Here is a 20,641-nt window from a genome sequence, read left to right as displayed (position 1 = left end):
ATGTAAGCAAGGAATAACTTTTGCTTTTCTATTTCGACATCAATAATTCTCTAATTTTTCATGTATTCCACAGTTACTCTGCATTAGGGAAATGGTGTAATGGCTTTGGACCTAAAAGTAACCTACAGAAAGAAATTATACATATACGCATGAATTTCCAAGCTACATACAGTCAATTCTCATTTGTATTGATAATATTTTCTGGGATGCTGCTCAGACAGACTAGAAATTCAGAGCTAGTGAAGCTGGTTATTTTGTGGAGTTGTTCTCAGCTAACAATTTGTTGCAGTTCCCAGGACTTCTCATAATAGTGTGCTCTTTTTCCCTGAGCCATCCAAATCCTTTGTTTATCCTGAGGAGGAAGAGAGCTCCATTCTTGTTTGCCTGACTTGCCTTACATTTGAAGGTTTATATTCCCATTCAACAGCTCAGTGTTATCTTTCACAGGAGTAATAAATAATGCCACTTGAGTAATTTTGTTTCATGTAGTCGTCTTCATCCCATCCTTTGCTGTCACCTGACAGGCTCAATCAAAGCAGCTTCTGCTCTGAAATGCACACTTACCTCATTCTTTACAAGTTTACTTTTCTAAGTGGTTCTATAATATGTTGATAGAAAATAGTGACATGCAATATTTCATTCATTTTTCTTGACAGGAGCTAGAAATGTCTATCACCAGTTATTCATGAGCAGTCTACTTATGGATTTGAAATACAAGAAGCTTTTCGCTATCCGCTTTGCAAGAGTAAGTATCTTTCTTAAAAAGAGCCATTAAATGCCTAAACTGTCTAGTGAAGAGAATTTAGTTAGCATACAGTGCTTCAAATGAACTGTTATCCAGAACTTTTTTCCTTTTTTTTGAAAGTGAAAAGTTGGCATCAAATGCTGACTACCTTATTTCTGTCTTCAAAATATTAGTTATAGTGGCATCTCATCTCCTGGGAAGAAAATGGGCTTTCCAGGCTCCCCAGAACTAAAGTAGTTCAGATGTTTTTGTCTTCACCGTCAACTGTGCAGGCTATCACTTCTTAAGAGCTAATCGCTTCTCATTCTTGTGGTGTAAGCTGTTACAGCACTACTCAGAAATAATGCGGAAATTCAGTTATGCTGATTAGCATTTCTGCAGTAACGAGTATTTGAAATGCTTTTAATCAGCACTGCAAAATTCTGCTCACTCTGCTGAAGACAGATAACTTTTCTGAAAACATTAGCCTTTATTGTGAAAATGAGAGTGAATAGATCTCACGTGTGAGCGGATTAAGTTGTCATGTTCTCTGTACAAAATATCTATATAATAAACAGTAAGAGCTACTCTTCCCTTTATCATGACATTAAAATTTCCCAGAGCAGACATTTAAATAAAAAAAAAAATCAGGTCAGTGTGGATTAGAGGTGAATTTCCCCTTGTTGTTTAGAATTACCGGCAGTTGCAGAGAGATTATATGGAGGATGATCACGAACGGGCAGTATCGGTGGCTGCTCTGTCTGTCCAACTCTTCACTGTACCTACTCTGGTGAGTAGTGCCTGTCTTTCTTTTAAAACTGATAGTTGGCACTCCTTGCCTTTTTTTGCCTCCTTCTTAATAGAACTATGAGCGATTGCAGAGTGATTTTATGAAAGATGACCACGACAGAGAGTTCTCAATTGCTGACCTCTCGATACAGATATTCACAGTACCTTCTCTTGTAAGTACTAAAAGACCAAAGGAAATCTTTATTTGTTAAAAGCAACTCGAGGTTCTTGAATCAAGACTGCAGATTTCTTTTAACATTACTGGGGAAATGCACGGCACTGCTGCTGCACAGCAGTCAGACTGTTTACATACCTGGCTATGGGTTTAGAAGGTAAAGTGTTCATCATTGGAAAGTTTGAGTCTGACTTCCCAGAGTGGGCTGGGTATTTTTGGTTTTTCTTTTTCTGGTTTTCTTTTACTTTTTATAGAAAGGTACTTAAATGTTTCTTTAAAGACACATACATAACACTTAAATTCCTCATACTGAGCCACAGTTACTGTTTGTAGAAATCTACCTTATGGTTTGCATATCAGTTTGAGTGTACCATTCTGGTGCAGTTTCATAAATGATCCACTTTATTACTTTTCCAGTCAATGCAAGTGCAAGAAAGAATTGTCTCATGATATTCCCTACTTCCTTTGGTACTTCTAGACTAAGATGATGTCGTCTTTTGGGTTTCCAGTTAATTTTTGTTATGTTGCTTCAGGCACTGTTACTTCTCCCAGCTCACTAACTCTGTTGGTCTTTCACCAGCTTGTACTTGTTTGGGAGAAGTCTTTTTTTGCTCCAGTCTCCAGGCAACTCTTTCTTTGCTTGCATTATGAACTAGGCAAATTAAACTTTGGAGCTGTCTGATTTTCATAGCCAGAATTGTTTAAAAAATAAATGCTTCTGAATCCTTCCAAATTTAATCAACTTCATTGAGCTCTAAAATTCAATAGTGGCATGGCAGTTATGATACTGAGCAAAGCTGTTATTCAGTTTCATAGGGCTGGATGTTGTTCATGGAAATTCAACAGGACATCAGGATTTTGTTTCCATGGTTTGGGGCGATATTGTGTTACCTCCTTTAATTTTGATGCTGTCAGTAAGAATGTCAGTATTTAGATTTACAGTTAGACTTAACCAACTAGTATTATTCAAACGGCGATGGTATTTTTTTCCTTTGCCAGATGGGGTGGTGGAATATGTGTATTAATACTTTTTTAAAAAAATAAAGGAATTTCAAACATTTTCTCAGGATAATTGCAGTGTTCCTTTTACATGTTTTCTATTTGAAAATCCTGCAAAAAAGTAAAACAAATTGGTTTTAACTGTTTGTAAAGTAGAGAATAGACACGTCATGGAAGTAATTATGATAAGCTCCTACCATATGAGATAAAATTTTTTTTATATCCAGAGCTATTTGGATTCATTCTTTGTTGAATTAATAAGTTGGAAGAATGTAAAGCCATCCCAGAACCCCCGAGTAACATTTTCAAACTGATCTTAGTAATTTAAGAACTTGAGTTCTCAAGTAGCTGAGGTTGTTTCGTTTGAGGGAGGATGGGTGGTTGTGTTGATGGTGATTTTTTAGGGGGGGAAAATGTTAACCATTAGACTTTTTTTTCCTCCTGCAGTAGCATTTTAGAAACTGTATTTTGGATTATCATTAGCAACTGTAGAACCTAGAAGCTCTAGTCAACAACCACAGGGTTGTTGAGGTAGATCAGAGTAGCCAATCTTCTTGAATCTACCAGCCACATAATAAAATCCTCATGGGATCCGAGAACTGTAACACTCATCCCATTTACCTCGGAGAACCAACAGAGTGGGGCAGTTCAGGAAGAGGTCACAAGTAGGAGGTGACAGTAACTTTTGGTGCCCCCTACTCTGTTATGGGGTTAGGTTAGGTGTGGAAGGCAATCTTTGTCAGACTTTGATGCCTGTTGGTTTGTTTCCTATAACACATGGATATATGCAGTAGCCCTTGAGGGGAATCGTAAGTCATCTTGTGTAATTTCCATGTGGAAATTGCACTATATGGTTCCTTAGCAGTTCAGAAGATGTGCTGTTCACCACAGTGCTTGACAGTTTGTAAACAGAAAGCAGAAGAGCTGTTGTTCCACTAAAGGGCTCATACTTAAATTATATAAGAGGAGACAACACATACTTAAAGGGAAGTACAGGTTAATTATAAGACATATAATTACATGTCTTGTGTTATATAGGTTAGCAGGAGCCTAACCATAGTCAGACTTCTGTACAGAAGGGATCTGAAGAGAGATCTGGATTATGATAATTTCTAGCTAGATTACTTCTTTTGTCTGTGAGTGTTTGGAAGATTGGCTTTCAGTATGTTCTTCTGTTCTAATTACTGATGTAACTATTTTGGGTCAAAAAAAAAGTTTTCTATAATCTTCATGGGGCAGTGTGAAACTCTTTAGCTGTGTCTGTTAATTACAGCAAATTTCAATGTACTTTGGCATAGGCTCGAATGCTAATAACGGAAGAAAATCTCATGACCACTATCATCAAAACTTTTATGGACCACTTAAGGCACCGTGACATCCAAGGCAGGTTTCAGTTTGAACGTTACACTGCTCTGCAGGCTTTCAAATTCAGGCGTGTTCAGAGCCTTATTTTGGATCTCAAGTAAGTATGTTAAGTATGTGCTGATTTGATCAACTGAGGAGGAAAAAAAAAAATAAAATTAACATTTGTCTCTTTCTAATGTACCCAGGTATGTGTTGATAAGTAAGCCAACTGAGTGGTCAGATGACTTGAGGCACAAGTTCCTGGAGGGTTTTGATGCCTTCTTAGAATTACTCAAATGTATGCAGGTATGTAAATCTGAATTACAAAACTTACACTGTGTTAAAGCAGGAAGCTTTCATGATACAAAAATGGAGGAAATTTAATGTGCTCTCTGTTTTATAGCTTCAGTGCAGTATAACTTTTGGAGGCATCATGTTTTCCTGAAACGTAACATCTCACCTAACTTAATTTTGTTATAGAGGGCAGTAAAAAGGAAGAGTGGTTCAAAAAGAATGTTATTTGGGGGCATGTTTTGCAGCTGTACAAGCAGACAAGATGCAATTATTGTGTGAGCAAAATCTGATCCATCTTGACCAACTTACCTCATAGTGAGAGTTCCAGTTACTAGCTAAGTGTTGGCAGAGTTGCTCCTTGTATTGAGGAATATATAGTTCCTGACACACAAATAGACCTGTCGTGGTTTTAGCTGTGCTTGCTTCGTCAGCACATATACTAAAATTGGAACGATACAGAGAAGATTAGCGTGGCCCCTGCGCAAGGATGACACGGAAATCTGTGAAGCGTTCCATGTATCCACCCCTTATTCCATACCACTTACATCATGCTCAGGTCCCATACTGTCCAATACAACTTCAGTAACCCCTAGCTGCTTTCTCATCCTTTAATAGAATATACAGATTTCATTTGTCATTCCCCTAGCCTATGGACCACCTCTGTAAAATGTCCGTGAAATGTCCATTTAGTTCATTTAGTCCATGACTTTGGGCTCCATCTATTGTATGAGTCTTTCAGGGCTGGAGAGATGATGTGTGTGGTGTTGGATTGTTGCATGCAGAAGTCAGTCCTTATTCCATCACCGCTGCATTGTTGGTCCTTGTTCTATCACCACTGCGCTTTCCTTGGCTCAATGGAAGTTCATTTTTTAATTAATTTGGGAGATTCCCACCATGATACCATTGGTATGGCATATAGCAACCATAGTAGTGATGACATACAACATTATATAGCAATTAACAGTATACCATTCAGTTCATTGGCTGTTTTCACCCAAAATCAAACCCCCTTGAGGCACACACCAGACTCTTCCATCCTCTCGTGTCACCCACCAAGTACACCCAGGTCCCTGAGCAAAAGCAATTCCACAAATGGGTTTGCCTTTGCCCGAGGCAGGAATAACCCAGACTGTTTTCCCCAGCATATTTTATGTGCACTGCAGGGACTTTATCCCCATCCACAGTATGTAAGGGTTCTGATTGGGCAGGGCTAGCTTGATTGGCAGATGCACTAGTGTTGACTAACCAGGTGGCTTTTGCTAAATGTGTATCCCAGTGTTCAAATGTTCCACACCCCATTGCTTTCAGCATAGCTTTTAATAGTCCATTGTATCTTTTGATTTTCCCAGAGGCTGGTGCATGATAAGGGATATGATACACCCACTCAATGCCATGCTCTTTGGCCCAAGTGTCTATGAGGTTGTTTCAGAAATGAGTCCCGTTGTCTGGCTCGGTTCTCTCTGGGGTGACATGTTGGCACAGGACTTGTTTTTCCAAGCCCAGGATAGTGTTCCGGGCAGTGGCATGGGGGACAGGATATTTTTTCTAGCCAGCCGGTGGTTGCTTCTACCATTGTAAGTACACGGCGTTTGCCTTGGCGGGTTTGTGGGAGTGTGACATAGTCAATCTGCCAAGCCTGCCCATATTTGTATTTCAGCCATCGTCCCCCATATCACAGAGGCTTTACCTGCTTGGCTTGTTTGATTGCCTCACGCGTTTCACATTCATGGATAGCCTGTGCAATAACATCCATGGTCAAGTCCACCCCTTGATCACAAGCCCACCTGTATGTTGCATCTCTCCCCTGATGGCCTGAGGTGTCATGGGCCCACTGAGCTAGAAATACTTCACCCTTATGTTGCCAATCTAGATCTGTCTGAGCCAATTCAATCTTAGCAGCCTGATCCACCTGCTGTTTTTTTCGATGTTCTTCAGTGGCCGGACTCTTGGGGATGTGAGCATCCACATGACGTACTTTCACAACCAGGTTCTCTCCTCAGGCAGCAATATCTTGGCACAATGTGGCAGCCCAGATGGGTTTGCTTCTGTGCTGCCAGTTGCTCTGCTTCCATTGCTGTAACCAGTCCCACAGGGCATTTGCCACCATCCACAAGTCAGTATAGAGATAGAGCACTGGCCACTCTTCTTGTTCAGCAACGTCTAAGGCCAGCTGGATGGCCTTTACCTCTGCAAACTGGCTCGATTCACCTTCTTCAGCAGTTTCTGCAACTTGCCATATAGGACTCCATACAGCAGCCTTCCATCTCCGGTGCTTTCCCACAAGATGACAGGACCCATCAGTGAACAGGGTGTATTGCTTCTCATTTTCTGGCAGTTTGTTATACAGTGAGGCTTCTTCAGTGCGTGTCACCTCCTACTCTGGAGATATTCCAAAGTCTTTGCTTTCTGGCCAGTCCATGATAACTTCCAAGACTCCTGGGTGACTAGGATTTTCCTGCTCAAGCCCATTGGGTGATCAGTGCAACCCATTTACTCCATGTAGCCTCAAGGTCCCCTTCAAAGGGAGGGGACCATCCCTTTGAACATCCAGCCCAGCACTGGCAGTCGGGGTGCCAGGAGGAGCTGTGCTTCAGTACCAACCACTTCTGAAGCAGCTTGAACCCCTTCATATGCTGCCAATATCTCTTGTTCTGTAGGAGTATAGCAGGCTTCAGACCCTCTGTATCCACGACTCTATAACCCTAGGGGTCAACCTCGAGTCTCCCCTGGTGCTTTCTGCCAGAGGCTCCACATAGGGCCATTCATCCTGGCTATGGTGTAGAGCACATTCTTTACATCTTGTCCTGCCCAGACTGGCCCAAGAACTACTGCATGAACTATCTCCTGTTTAATTTGTTCAAAGGCCTGTTGCTGCTCAGGGCCCCATTTGAAATCGTTCTTCTTCCAGGTCACTTGATAGAGAGGGCTTACAATCAGACTATAATCTGGAATATGCATTCTCCAAAAATCCACAATGCCCAAAAAATCTTGTGTTTACTTTTTGCTAGTTGGTGGAGACATGGCTGCTATTTTGTTGATCACGTCCATTGGGATCTGATGACTTCCGTCTTGCCATTTTGTTCCTAAGAACTGGATCTCTTCTGAAAGTTCCTTTACTTTGTTTTATGGCAAAAATGGCCTTCAGAAGAATTTGCATTATTTTCTCCCCTTTCTCAAAAACTACTTCTGCTGTATTGCCCCACATGATGATGTCATCCATGTATTGTAGGTGTTCGGGAGCTCCACCATGTTCCAGTGCTGTATGGATCAGTCCATGTCAAATGGTAGGACTGTATTGCCCCAGGGGTGGAAATCGATTCCAGGTGTACTGGACACCCCTCCAAGTGAAAGCAAACTGTGGCCTGCACGCTGCTGCTAAAGGGATGAAGAGAAACGCATTAGCAATATCAGTTGTGGCATACCACTTGGCTGCCTTGGACTCCAGTTCATATTGAAGTTCTAGCATGTCTGGCACAGCAACACGCAGTGGTGGAGTGACTTCGTTCAGGCCACGGTAGTCTACTGTTAGCCTCCACTCTCCATTAGGCTTCTGCACTGATCATATGGGACTGTTAAAGGGTGAGCGAGTCCTGCTGATCCCTCCTTGGCTCTCCAGTCAACGAATGAGCTCATGGATGGGAATCAGGAAGTCTTGGTTGGTGCAGTATTGCTGCTGGTGCACTGTTGTGGTGGCAGTTGGCACCTGTTGTTCTTTGACCTTCAGCAACCCCACAACAGAAGGGTCCTTTGAGAGACCAGGCAAGGTAGACAGCTGTTTTATTCTCTGTCTCCACGGCAGCTACACTGAAAGCCCACTTGTACCCTTTTGGGTCCTTGTAATACCCTCTCCTGAGATAGTCTATGCCATGGCACCAGGCCTGCTGGAGACAAATGGGGTTCACATGTTGCAAAGGGGGAAAAGGATTCTGGCTCAGGAGTTAGCAGGCCTCGTTGAGAGGGCTTTAAACTAGATACGAAGGGGGAAGGGGATAAAACCAGGCTTGCTAGGAATGAGCCTGGGAGTGGCATACCTGTGTTGGAGAAGAGATCAATACATCAGCTGAAGTGCATTTATACCAATGCACGCAGCATGGGCAATAAACAGGAGGAGCTGGAAGCCATTGCGTTCCAGGGAAACTGATGTGGTTGCCATCACGGAAACATGGTGGGATGACTCGCACAACTGGAGCACTGCAATGGATGGCTACAAGCGCTCTTTAAAGGGACAGGCAAGGAAGGAGGGGTGGGGGGGTAGCCTTGTATGTTAGTGTTTTGACTGTCTAGAACTCAACGATGGTAATGAGGTTGAGTGCTTATGGGTAAGGATCAGGGGGAAGGCCAATAAGGCAGGCATCCTGGTGAGAGTCTGTTATAGACCACCCAACCAGGATGAGGAGACAGATGAGGTACTCTACAAGCAGTTGGCTGAAGTCTCACAATCTCTAGCCCTTGTTCTTGTGGGAGACTTCAACTTACCACGTATCTGCTGGAAATACAACACAGCAGAGAGAAATCAGACTCAGAGGTTCCTGGAGTGTGTGGGAGATAAGTTCCTGGCACAGCTGGTAAGCGAGCCAACCAGGGGAGGTGCCCCGCTGGGCCTGGTGGGTGATGTGGTGGTTGGAGGCTTAGCGACCATGACATGATAGAGTTTTCAATTCTTGGAGAAGTAAGGAAGAGAGTCAGCAAAACCGCTATCCTGAACTTCAGAAGGGCAGACTTTGGATTGTTAAGGAGTCAGGTTAACAGACTCCCTTGGGAGGCAGTCCTGAAGGGCAAAGATGTCCAGGAAGGCTGGATGTTATTAAAGAAGGAAGTCTCAAAGGCGCAGGACCAGGCCGTCCCCATGTGCCATAAGTCGAGCAGGCGGGGGAGAAGACCAGCTTGGCTGAATAGGGAGCTTTGGCTGGAACTCAAGAAAAAAAGGAGAGCTTACAGCCTTTGGAAGAAGGGGCAGGTGACTCAGGAGGACTACAAGGATGTTGTGAGGTTATGCAGGGAAAAGATTAGTAAGGCGAAGGCCCAGCTGGAACTTAAACTGGCTGCCACTGTGAAAGGTAATGAAAAAATGTTTTTATAAATACATCAGTGACAAAAGGAGGGCCAGGGAGAAACTCCGTCCTTTGTTGGATGCAGAAGGTAACCTTGCCATGAAAGATGAGGAGAAGGCTGAGGTACTTAATGCTTTCTTTGTCTCAGTCTTTAATAGTCAGACTGGTCATCCTCGGGGTTGTCAGGCCCCTGTGCTGGGAGATGGAGCTAGTATGCAGAATGAAGTCCCAGTTGTTGAAGAGGTGGCAGTCACCAACCTGCTCCTTCACCTGGATGTTCACAAGTCCGTGGGGCCGGATGGGATCCACCTGAGGATACTGAGGGACCTGGCAGAGGAGATTGCCAAGGCGTTCTCCATCATTTATCAGCAGTCCTGGTCAACCGGGGAGGTCCCAGATGACTGGAAACTAGCGAATGTGACGCCCCTCTACAAGAAGGGTTGGAAGGAGGATCCGGGGAACTACAGGCCTGTCAGCCTGACCTTGATGCTGGGGAAGGTCATGGAGCAGATAATTTTGAATGTCATTACGCAGCACATGCGGGACAACCAGGGGATCGGGCTCAGCCAGCATGGGTTTATGAAAGGGAGGTCCTGCCTCACTAACCTGGTCTCCTTCTATGATAAGGTGACCCGTGTAGAGGATGAGGGGAAGGCTGTGGACGTTGTCTACTTGGACTTTAATAAGGCCTTTGACACTGTCTCCCACAGCATTCTCCTGGAGAAGCTGGCTGCTCGCAGCTTGGACAAGGGCACTCTGTGCTGGGTTAAAAACTGGCTGGACCGTCCAGCCCAGAGAGTAGTAGTGAATGGAGTCAAATCCGGTTGGTGGCCGGTCACGAGTGGTGCTCCCCAGGGCTCAGTGTTGGGGGCTGGTCCTGTTCAATATCTTAATTGATGATCTGGATGAGGGGATTGAGTGCACCCTCAGTAAGTTTGCAGATGATACCAAGCTGGGTGGAAGTGTCAATCTGCTGGAGGGCAGGAATGCCCTACAGAGGGACCTGGACAGGCTGGATTGTTGGGCCAGAGCCAAGGGTATGAGATTCAACAAGGCCAAGTGCTGGGTCCTGCACTTGGGTCACAACAACCCCATGCAATGCTACAGGCTTGGGGAGGAGTGGCTGGAGAGCTGCCTGAAGGAAAAGGACCTGGGAGTGTTAGTTGACAGATGGTTGAACATGAGCTGGCAGTGTGCTCAGGCAGCCAAGAAGGCCAACGGCATCCTGGCTTGTATCAGGAATGGTGTGGCCAGCAGGAGCGGGGAAGTGATCGTGCCCCTGTACTCGGCACTGGTGAGGCCGCACCTCGAGTACTGTGTGCAGTTTTGGGCCCCTTATGACAAGGACATTGAGGTGCTGGAGCATGTCCAGAGAAGGGCAATGAAGTTGGTGAAGGGTCTAGAGAACAAGCCTTATGAGGAGCGGCTGAGGGAATTGGGGTGGTTTAGTCTGGAGAAGAGGAGGCTGATGGGAGACCTTATCGCTCTCTACAACTACCTGAAAGGAGGTTGTAGCGAGGCAGGGGTCGGTCTCTTCTCCCTAGTAACAAGAGATAGGACAAGACGAAATGGCCTCAAGCTGTGCCAGGGGAGGTTTAGGTTGGATATTAGGAAGAACTTCTTCACCGAAAGGGTTGTCAGGCATTGGAACAGGCTGCCCAGGGAGGTGGTGGAGTCTCCATCCCTGGAGGTATTCAAAAGAAGGGTAGATGTGGTGCTTGAGGATATGGTTTAGTGGTGGACTTGGCAGTGATAGGTTAGCGGTTGGACTCGATGATCTTAAGGGTCTTTTCCAACCTTAACGATTCTATGATTCTAAGGATGCACAGAGCCTCTGGGCCAGTCACGATGGGTTGCTTTTGCCTCTCATTCCTAGTTAAGCTCACTTGGGCCTCTAATATAGTTAGCTCTTGGGGATCCCCTTGTCACTCCAGCAATACTGATGGGTTCTGCCCTTATATAGTTTGATGGCATTAGGGTGCACTGTGCACCAGTGTCCACTAAAGCTTTATACTCCTGTGGGTTGGATGTGCCAGGCCATCAATCCACACAGTCCAGTAAACATAGCTATCCCTTTCCTCCACCTGGCTGGAGGCAGGGCTCCTCTATTCCTGATCATAGTATTCGTTACTTCTTGTAAATACGAATCACAAGCGTCTCTATTAGGATCAGAAATAAAATCAGCACTTCTGCTCCTCTGTCTGGGGAATTGCTTACTGGAAACTGGAGCAGCAGCTTTCCTGGAAGAACCTGCCTGAGTAATTCTTTTTCTTTGCAGCTCACATACCCGTGCCTCTAGGGTCGAGGTAGGTTTTCCATCCCACTTCCTCATGTCCTCTCCGTGGTCACACAGGTAAAACCATAGGGTACCCTGTCGTGCGTATCCTCTCTCTTGAGCAAAGGGACGCTTACTTCTAATGGCTGAGATACTGGTCCATACCAGTAGGGAGTAGGACATATCCTCTTTGAGCTGCTGAACCTTCAGGGACAGTTTCTCCGCAGCCGAGATGAGGAAGAAAGATTTGCTTTGTAATCCCAGAGTTTATCAATCACCTCCGCCACTGTTGGTGCCTCATCATCTTTCCAGGACATTACAGCCAGTGAGTTTCCATGCATTGATGGTGCGCTCTGTACAAACTTCTGCCACATGGGTTACATGCACTGGGCTTCATCTGGATCTTTGGATGACTGTTGATCATATAGGTCACTATAAATCACCTCAAGCATGGCTAGTTCCTTCAGGTACTGGATACCTTTCTCCGTGGTCATCCAGTTTCCTAGATGTGATATACAATATCTTCCTTGAAGGGATATCATTCTCACACCTGACAGGAGTTGCTTCCAGAGGCTGAGGGCTTATGTTCCTTTTCCAATTGCGTTGTCAATGCCCCCTTCCCTAGAAAAGGGATCCCAGCTGTTTGGCTTCCTTCCCCTCTAATTCCAGGATACTGGCCTGGAATCGGAGCAGCCAGGTGACAATGTGCTCACCTGAAGGACAGCCGAAATCTTTTTGCATATCCCGCAACTCACTCAAGGATAGCGATCGGGTAGTTTCCATTTCTTATACGAGTTCTTCTTCCCCCTCTTCTTCTCTTGATGGCCCGGCTTTTCCATCATCTCTTTCTAAACGAGTTGACTTTCTCTTCCAGGATTTCTTCTTGTGTATAGGGGTGACTGATACTGGCATGGGTTGATCCTCTGATTCACCTGCAATGCTTGTCACTGGGGTTGGAGTAGCCGCAGCCTCTCTCATGGGGGTTTGGGTGGCTGCAGTGCTTGTCACTGGGGTTGGAGTAGCCGCAGCATTTGTCATGGGGGTTTGAGTGGCCACAGTGCTTGTCGCTTTCCTTGTCTTTGTCTTTTTAGATCCAGAGGCCTTCTCTTCCCCTTGGGGGTACTGAATACTGTTAAACAGAGCTCGATATGCATGGGCCAGGCCCAGCCCATTGCAGTGATTTGTATCTCTCTGGGATTGCCAGGGTGACAACATACTTCCTCCAAGTATTCTACTAATTTTTCAGGATTCTGCACTTGTTCAGGAGTGAAGTCCCACAACACTGGGGTTGCCCACCATCTTAGGCATTTGCCCATACTATCCCATATACCCTGCCACACATAGCTATCAAGTCTTGGGGCAGATCTCTGGATGTATTCTTAAATTGTTTATTAAACTTAGAGCTGAAACAGTCTGCCAAAGCAATACCAACAGATGTATCTTAACTACCCAAGGATGTTCAAGATATTGAAAAGTTGTTGTAATGAAAGAGGAGGCATTATAGAAGATGGTAGCTAAGGTGCCATTCTGTATTTCCTCCATAAAAAAACCTCTCAGAGGAGGAGGTATAATTGCTAATCATATCCATTAAATGGTACCTGATGTACAGTAATGGCTTCAATATAAACTTCAAATACCAAATAAAACTCAAGGCCGATGTTTTAAAAACAATGCTCCCAGGCAAAAGAACACTAATCACTGCAGAGCACAGCAGACCACACAAACCAACACCAATCTTTAACAGACGCAGCAAATACAATAGTGTGGTGCAGATCGGATAAACTAATATTGAGAACAGAGTCTGTGCTGTGACCAGCAACTGTTACTATCTCAACCCTTTGTGCCCCATGAACCACTGTTGTGGCGTTCAGTTGCCAACTGGGGTTAACCATGCAGCCACTTGCTCACTCCCCCCATCCCTGTGGGATGGGGAGAGACTTGGAAGAGCAACAGCACAAAAAAAAACTTGGGTTGAGATAAGAACAGTTTAATAATTAAAATAATAATGATAATGATTATGATAATAACAACAATGATAATATAATAAAAAGGAAAAGGGAAAAAAACAGAAACAAATGATACAACCGCTTACCACCTGCTGACTGATGCTGCCAGTCCCTAAGCCATGATTGCTGCCTGCCTCCCCCAGACAGCTCTTCCTAGTTAACATACTGGGCATGATGTTATGTGATATGGAACATCCCTTTGGCCAGTTTGAATCCACTCTTAGCTGCGCCCCTTCCCCTCCCGGCCTCTTGTGCACCCGGCAGAGCATGGCAAGCTTGACAAGTCTGTGACTCATACAAGCACTACCCAGCAACAACCAAAACATCAGTGTGTTATCAACATTGTTTTCATACTAAGTCCAAAGCATAGCACTATGCCAGCTGCAGTGAAGAAAATTAACTCTATCCCAGCTAAAACCATGACAGACCTCTTAAGTGTGGGTTTTTTTCCTTAACCTTTTCATTTGTTGTTACCTGAAGAGGAGTATTTTAGAAGCAGTGCAGCTTTTACAAGGGCAAATTGACTGTTTGATCAGTAAGGTGTAAGTCAGAATCACTCCCACTTTTCAGTACCTGAGTAGCATACCTTTCTCAATACTTAGCTTTCATTAGTTTGTTTATGATAGTCTCTTGAATATATTGTAATCCTGAGATCATGCTGGTTTTTTTCTTATGCCAAGAGCTGATTGGTAATGGATCACCCTGTCTTGAGTTAGTACTTAACTGTATTTAGTGGCACATCCCTCAAATACATCTAGAAATCAAAATGTGTATGTAAGGTAATGCATGTACGCAAACATTGTTGTACTGCTCATAATATTGGAATCTCTGCAGATGTCAGTAATAGAGTTCATATCCAAAACCTTTCTTGTCCCAGTATTCTTCTCTTCCAATTCCTGTTTCATTTTCTTGGTATTATTTCAATGTGTATAATTCCTTTTCATATGGTCCCAAACTACTTTTTTCCTGTTGTAGCAACAATATATTTGTAAGGACAGGTAGCCACTGTCCCACACTTACGCTAATGTTGTCAATGTATTTTAGCGACCTGTTGTTGAAATACATTATTCTTTTGTTCTAGGGTATGGATCCAATAACTCGTCAAGTAGGACAACACATAGAAATGGAACCAGAGTGGGAAGCAGCATTTACACTGCAGATGAAATTAACACTTGTTATTTCAATGATGCAGGACTGGTGTGCTTTAGATGTAAGTTCCTTCTGAATTGTTTTTCCATATGAATATGTGAAGGGGAAAAAAATCCCAAACAAATGCGTAGCAGTTGAGCAAGACACATAACTGCACTGTAAGCCAAGATCATCATCTCTGAAGAAATGCAAATCTTTTCTGTATTGAAACACATCTTTTATGGCTTGACCGGAACAAGTCATATGGTTAAGCCTTTTAAAAAATATTGCAGAGAGTTCTTTCAAGCATATGAAAGTTGTGATCATCACAACACTATCAGGGTATAATTTTCAGAGAAGAGGGAACAGAGGAGTAGGCCCTGGATTTACCAAATGCTTCCTGATTATAAATCAGGTTTCTACTCCGTAAGTGTTTCAAGCTTTAGGAGTACAGAACTTTGGCATGATAAAATATGGCTATATAAAAAGTGATCCTAGAATATTTGAACATTCAAGATGGCTTTATCTGTAACTGTTAGTTAATGTGCAGAGATTACTAGCCTAGCATGATCATTGCTCAGAAAGTTCCCATAATATAAGTTCCAAAAAGACAAAAAACCCCAACCCCAGTGGGTGTTTTTCTAATCACACATGTATGAGAGTTTTGCGATCTGTGTCCGCCTTAATTCACTTGCTTTTGTTGGATTCCTTATCTTAATTTTGCAGGACTGTTAATAAAGATAAAAACCTGAAACCTGACAGACTTTTTTACATTGGCTGTATTATTTTTTTTCATAATCTCTCTAAACTGCAATCTTTCTTTCAGGAAAAAGTGTTAATCGAAGCTTACAAGAAATGCCTGACTGTGTTGATGCAGTGTCATAGTGGTTTTACTGATGGAGAACAGCCTATTGTTCTCAGTATGTGCGGACATTCAGTTGAGACCATCAGATACTGTGTTTCTCAGGAAAAAGTTAGCATTCATCTTCCAGTTTCTCGTTTACTTGCAGGTATGAACTAGTTTAAGAATATTTCAGGAAATGAAAAATGTTGCGTAAATGTGATTTGTATGCGTGTGCATAAGGAACCACACAACAGTTGTTTAAAGCCTGGATAGGATGCAATTTGGGCATTTTCTAGCCGTTTGGTAGCTTCTAGGCAAAATGTTACCAAGCACTGGAGAAGTTACCGTTTCAAGCCCGGGGAGATTCTCTCATGCCCCTGGATTTGTCAGTGGCGTGTGTTTATAGGCAGTTACTGGTGCTTTTTCCACGTGACTGATGCAAACAAATGCAACAAAATGTGGACTGTAGTTGGCTGTTTTAAAATGTGTTTAGCTGTCAGGTTGAACAGACTAATCAACATTCTGTTAGAGAACAGATTTATCAGACAGATGCGTCACCAGAAAATTAAGCTATGTCTTTCTCTTTGTATTGTGCCTATCTTGTTCAGCAGTTGTACTGAAAAATGGTTGATGAATTTTAGTTTACACAAACAGAAAGTCATATGATAAAAATAAATTCATGGGTAATGAAGTGAAAAAAGTAATTCATAGGTAAAATACTATGCAGCTCAGTGTTAAATAACTTTGTTTGAATCTTTAAGCAACACCCTTGTACCTTTAAAACAAAGCAAACAAAAAAACCACTTATGTGTTTGTAGGGGCCTCATTATACTTCCTGAGGTATTTTATAAACCTCTAAGGACTAATAGAAAGGATGAGGTATCTGTCATTGATAATTTGTCCTGATAGATGAAGGACTCTTGGCTGTCGCTAAGGGGACATTAGAGAGTCAGAAGAAAGGCAAAAATCTCACTTGTACTGCAAGTTTTATACAGATACAATGGGAAAACTTCAGTTCTCCGGAGATGTATGCTTTGTAATATGTCTCTCCAGGAAATAGCTGTGTAGCTCCAGGGTGATAAATCTGCAGACTTACTTGTAGCTGTACCCAGAGAATGGTCCAGTACTAAATTAGATAACACTTTTTTGTCCGATTTGAATTATGTAAGATACTGTGTGTAATATTGTGTATGTATTTGTTTCATGTATTTACGTAGGCTTGCATGTTTTGCTGAGTAAAACTGAAGTGGCATATAAGTTTCCAGAGCTGCTGCCCCTGGTATGTAATTAAATGTAGCATATTAATTAAGTATAATTAATGCCAAATGTGAAATTGGTCATGTAAGAGTAGGATATTATTAAATAAAATTAAGGACCTTTTTGCTATGAATTCTGTGAAGGGAGACTATATTTAATAGATAAAATTACCTCTTAAAGGATTAATATCTTGATATTCAAGACTGGAGCATAAGCAATCAGTATTGCTCTCTTAAATAACTTAAGACTTGGGTATGAGGTTTGTCTTTTGTTCTTCATGCATTACCTTCTTTTTGTAGCAGAAACTGTTTTTAGGAACTCCTGGCAGGATCTGATTCCTTCTCCTTGGCCTAGGTTATAATGTTCTTCTCCAGCTGTTCTTGCTTCCTGCATGTTCTTATTGATTCGCTGTTTCTTTAAGGGGAAGTTAAAAAGAATGAGATAAATTGAGAGGAGAAAACATAACTGGGAGAAGAAATCTTGGTGTCTTTTGAAAGAAGTACTTGACCTTTGAATGAAAGAAAGCAAATGACTGATATTAAATTGATAGTGTTGATATTTTAAAATACAAAACCTACTGTCTTTAAGAATAAACTAAAGCCCTTGTGGAGTACTTCTGTGGAGTAAAGATGGGATGTAAGGTTGGTTAACAACAATTGGATAGATTGTGAATAGGCTCATCAAATTTTTGTAATATGTGTGTTGGATTTGCTTCTTTTTTGTATTGCCAAGATATTTTAATGATCAGAAATATCATCGTCCTTCGTTTCAGTCCTATTTTCATTTTTCTCTGTATGTATCGAAATATTGCATTTTCTTAATGCAGAGTGAACTTAGCCCGCCTATGTTAATAGAACATCCTCTACGATGCCTAGTCCTATGTGCCCAAGTGCATGCAGGGATGTGGAGAAGAAATGGGTTCTCTCTTGTTAATCAGGTAAGTGCATAGTAGCTGAAGGATCACTGCTTTCTGATAACTCCCCCAAGAAAATTTCAGACCACGAAACCTCCCCTTCCTGTATTGATTTCAAATTTCACTTACATTGGTCTTATGGAAGGCAGTGCAAGGTAGGCATTTGTATCAGCACTCACACCATTTGAATATTTGTGCTTTGAAACTGGTCTTTGGTTTCTTACTCAGAAGTTGCTTTTTTGTTTCAGGACTGCTACAGTGCTCAGTGAACTTAGTGCTCTGTGTGTGAAGAAGTTTTAGTATAATGCAGTTAATGACTCGTAGCCTTTTTACTGCATATTGTCCAGCAGCAGCATGAAGTGCAGAATTAGATCTGTGCATCTTTGGTAATGCATTCATCACCTTCACATAGAAGTGTCTCAAATATTAAAATATGCGCCATTAAGATACTGTTACTATTTATGTTTATGAAGTAATTGAAATCCAAAGATCACACAGCAGTATTAGAACCCGTGTAGAGCTAAGTGTTTCTTGGCTTTTACCTCTCATACTTCTTTCACACCTCTGGAGACTAGCTCCATCCATCTCTAAACTTATCTTCTCTGTATTTGTACAAATTAGGTCTTCGGTGTTTCAAGCATAACAGCTATAAAATGGGTACTGTAGTGTCAGTGCCACCCACAAGGGTGATCATCTAAAGTGATTTTCTCAGCAAGACATAGATTACAACAGAAATAGGATTTAGTTCTGTGAGGTGTTAACTTGATTTATTTGCAAGAAATGTCTTTCCCTCCCACAAACCCCATCTTCACTAGATAATTGCAGTGCATGTGTAGTAGGAGGCTGAATCGAACTGCTCAAGCGTTACATTCTGACACTTCTTGCCTCTTAACCTAAAGGGTTTTTATAAGGTGATGTCCTTTATTGTCATTATTAAAGCAAAAAGAGCTCTAGTTACGTACAATTATAGCAGCGCCCATATTACTGTAGGCACACATCAAATCTGAACTAATAGCTTTTGATGGAGAAATAAGTCTTTCTGTTAATTTCCCCAGGTTGTCAGCATCTTGGAGTTACAAGCCTGGTTTAGTTTAGGTAATATGGCTCCCACAGTCTGGAAGTCCTTTCTCTTTGGCTATGGAGAGCTCAAGTTCAGCCAGCTCCTTTTGGGTATTTTCCCAGAGGATAGGAATGGGCATTTATGTGTGGATTATTAGTAAAGGGAAGAGATGGAAGGCATGCCTAGCTCTCTTCCATGTGATTCTGAGAAATGGTGTGTCTCTAGAGGAAAGTTTAGTATGCTGAAAATTGTTCCCAGTCCCAGGTAGAAACTTGACAGCCCTCTTTACTTTTACTTGATTGGGGTAGGATTAAGCTTTCCCACATTTCAGTACCATGCAGTGATGGTGGTGTTGCTGCTGCTTGGTGCAGTACTGTTGAGTTCACTCCCAGGACGGTTTGGGTTAAGTATGGTTCTATCACAGTGTTAATATTTGGCTGAAACTGGCAATTCTTGAGAAAGATTATATCTCAGTTAGTTAAAGAGCAATTCATGGAGCAAAGAAAAGACATTTCTCCAACGGCAAGGGCTTTCACTCATGTGAATTTCAAACAGTTAATTGCTAAACAAGTAGATATATTAAAGTGGACCTCTTTGAGGTCCACAAGATTTTTCCTTCTAAGTGTGTTCAATCTAGACATTAGATCAATACAACCCAGCCAGCAACTGTGCATAAAATTGCTTTTTACATAAAAATATATTTGTATAATTTTTTCAAATCATGGATTAATTTTCTGTTTACTAGTGCTGTGTATAACAAAGTTTATTTTTCCAGAATGAAAATAAGTTTAGACTAAATATGATGTTTGTTAATTATTGCGGTTTGGTTTTTTTGTTTCAGATTTATTACTATCATAATGTGAAGTGCAGGAGGGAGATGTTTGACAAGGACATAGTAATGCTTCAGGTAACCACATGTACCAGTTTGGATTTTTGTCATACTTTTTCAGGATATGCATGCATTTGTTTTTAGCTCCATGAGAACCTTTTAATGGCAAGGAAAAAGGTCAATTTGTATGGATGGACTTCTTTTTTTTTTTTTTTTTATTGTACCTATTCCTTTATGGGATAATTTGTAAAGAAAATACTGTTGTACTCTTGTTTTGTGTAGTTTGTGATATTCACACACACACACACACACACCCACACCCCACACACACCCCCTCCCCCCCCCGAAGAGATTTTACAAATCTGGCGGTTAACTTAGCTCCAATACAGAAAGGTCTGATGCATTAGTTTTGAGAGTGACAAAAGCTGAAATTTGCAGCTTGGGGCGCGTAGTTCACCTAGACAGCAAAGCCTTTTCTCAGGAAATTCCTCAAATCTTACATAGAGTTAGCAATACCCAATATGATGCACGTGTCCTGAGTTCTGCTTTCAGACATGTTTCCTTGAGGCTTGATCTGCCCCTGATTTTTAATGATCATCTAGAGCTGTGCATTTGAGTAGATACCAGTTTTGTTGGAAATTACTGTGTCTTAGAGATGGTCTATTGGCAATAATAGCCAATTGTAAATATTTTTGTTAGTACTACTTAGATATACTGTTTAATAAACAGAAAAACTTTGGCTAGTAGTTGTCAGAAATTGAAGTGAATGTTTGTGGCTACACTGAAATGTTAATATTGTTCTCTCCAGGAAGGTTTGGGAAGTCTTGCTGAAGTCTTCAGCCTTTGTTTTGAGGATTGGAAATTTTTTTTTTTAATCTTTGTGCTATATACTAAGTGATATTATGCCTTTTAAAAGTTGAGCCAGCAGGAACAGGAGTCTAGAGACAAAACCT

At 42.1% G+C, this 20,641-nt stretch overlaps 1 protein-coding gene and 1 non-coding gene across 3 annotated transcripts in view; both read left to right on the top strand.

Annotated features, from left to right (window-relative positions):
- Positions 1-20,641, top strand: part of UBR2 (ubiquitin protein ligase E3 component n-recognin 2) — a 66,191-nt gene that overhangs the window by 20,010 nt on the left and 25,540 nt on the right. The window contains exons 10-18 of one of the 2 annotated variants that reach the window (XM_064446143.1): positions 657-745; positions 1,588-1,686; positions 3,986-4,149; positions 4,238-4,337; positions 14,739-14,867; positions 15,612-15,795; positions 16,847-16,908; positions 17,713-17,823; positions 19,701-19,766. In XM_064446143.1, the coding sequence (XP_064302213.1) occupies positions 657-745; positions 1,588-1,686; positions 3,986-4,149; positions 4,238-4,337; positions 14,739-14,867; positions 15,612-15,795; positions 16,847-16,908; positions 17,713-17,823; positions 19,701-19,766 (1,004 nt within the window). Of the gene's footprint in view, positions 1-656; positions 746-1,415; positions 1,515-1,587; positions 1,687-3,985; positions 4,150-4,237; positions 4,338-14,738; positions 14,868-15,611; positions 15,796-16,846; positions 16,909-17,712; positions 17,824-19,700; positions 19,767-20,641 lie in introns of both variants that reach the window. The other variant, XM_064446144.1, reaches the window with a different exon arrangement.
- LOC135312928 (U6 spliceosomal RNA) lies at positions 4,741-4,847 on the top strand. The gene has a single exon (XR_010372542.1). It is a non-coding gene; the product is annotated as a U6 spliceosomal RNA (small nuclear RNA).

Source organism: Phalacrocorax carbo, chromosome 3 (assembly GCF_963921805.1).
Source record: "Phalacrocorax carbo chromosome 3, bPhaCar2.1, whole genome shotgun sequence".
Taxonomy (NCBI): domain Eukaryota; kingdom Metazoa; phylum Chordata; class Aves; order Suliformes; family Phalacrocoracidae; genus Phalacrocorax; species Phalacrocorax carbo.
The sequence above is the reverse complement of the archived record's forward strand: the minus strand, read 5'-3'. Positions and strand labels throughout refer to the sequence as shown.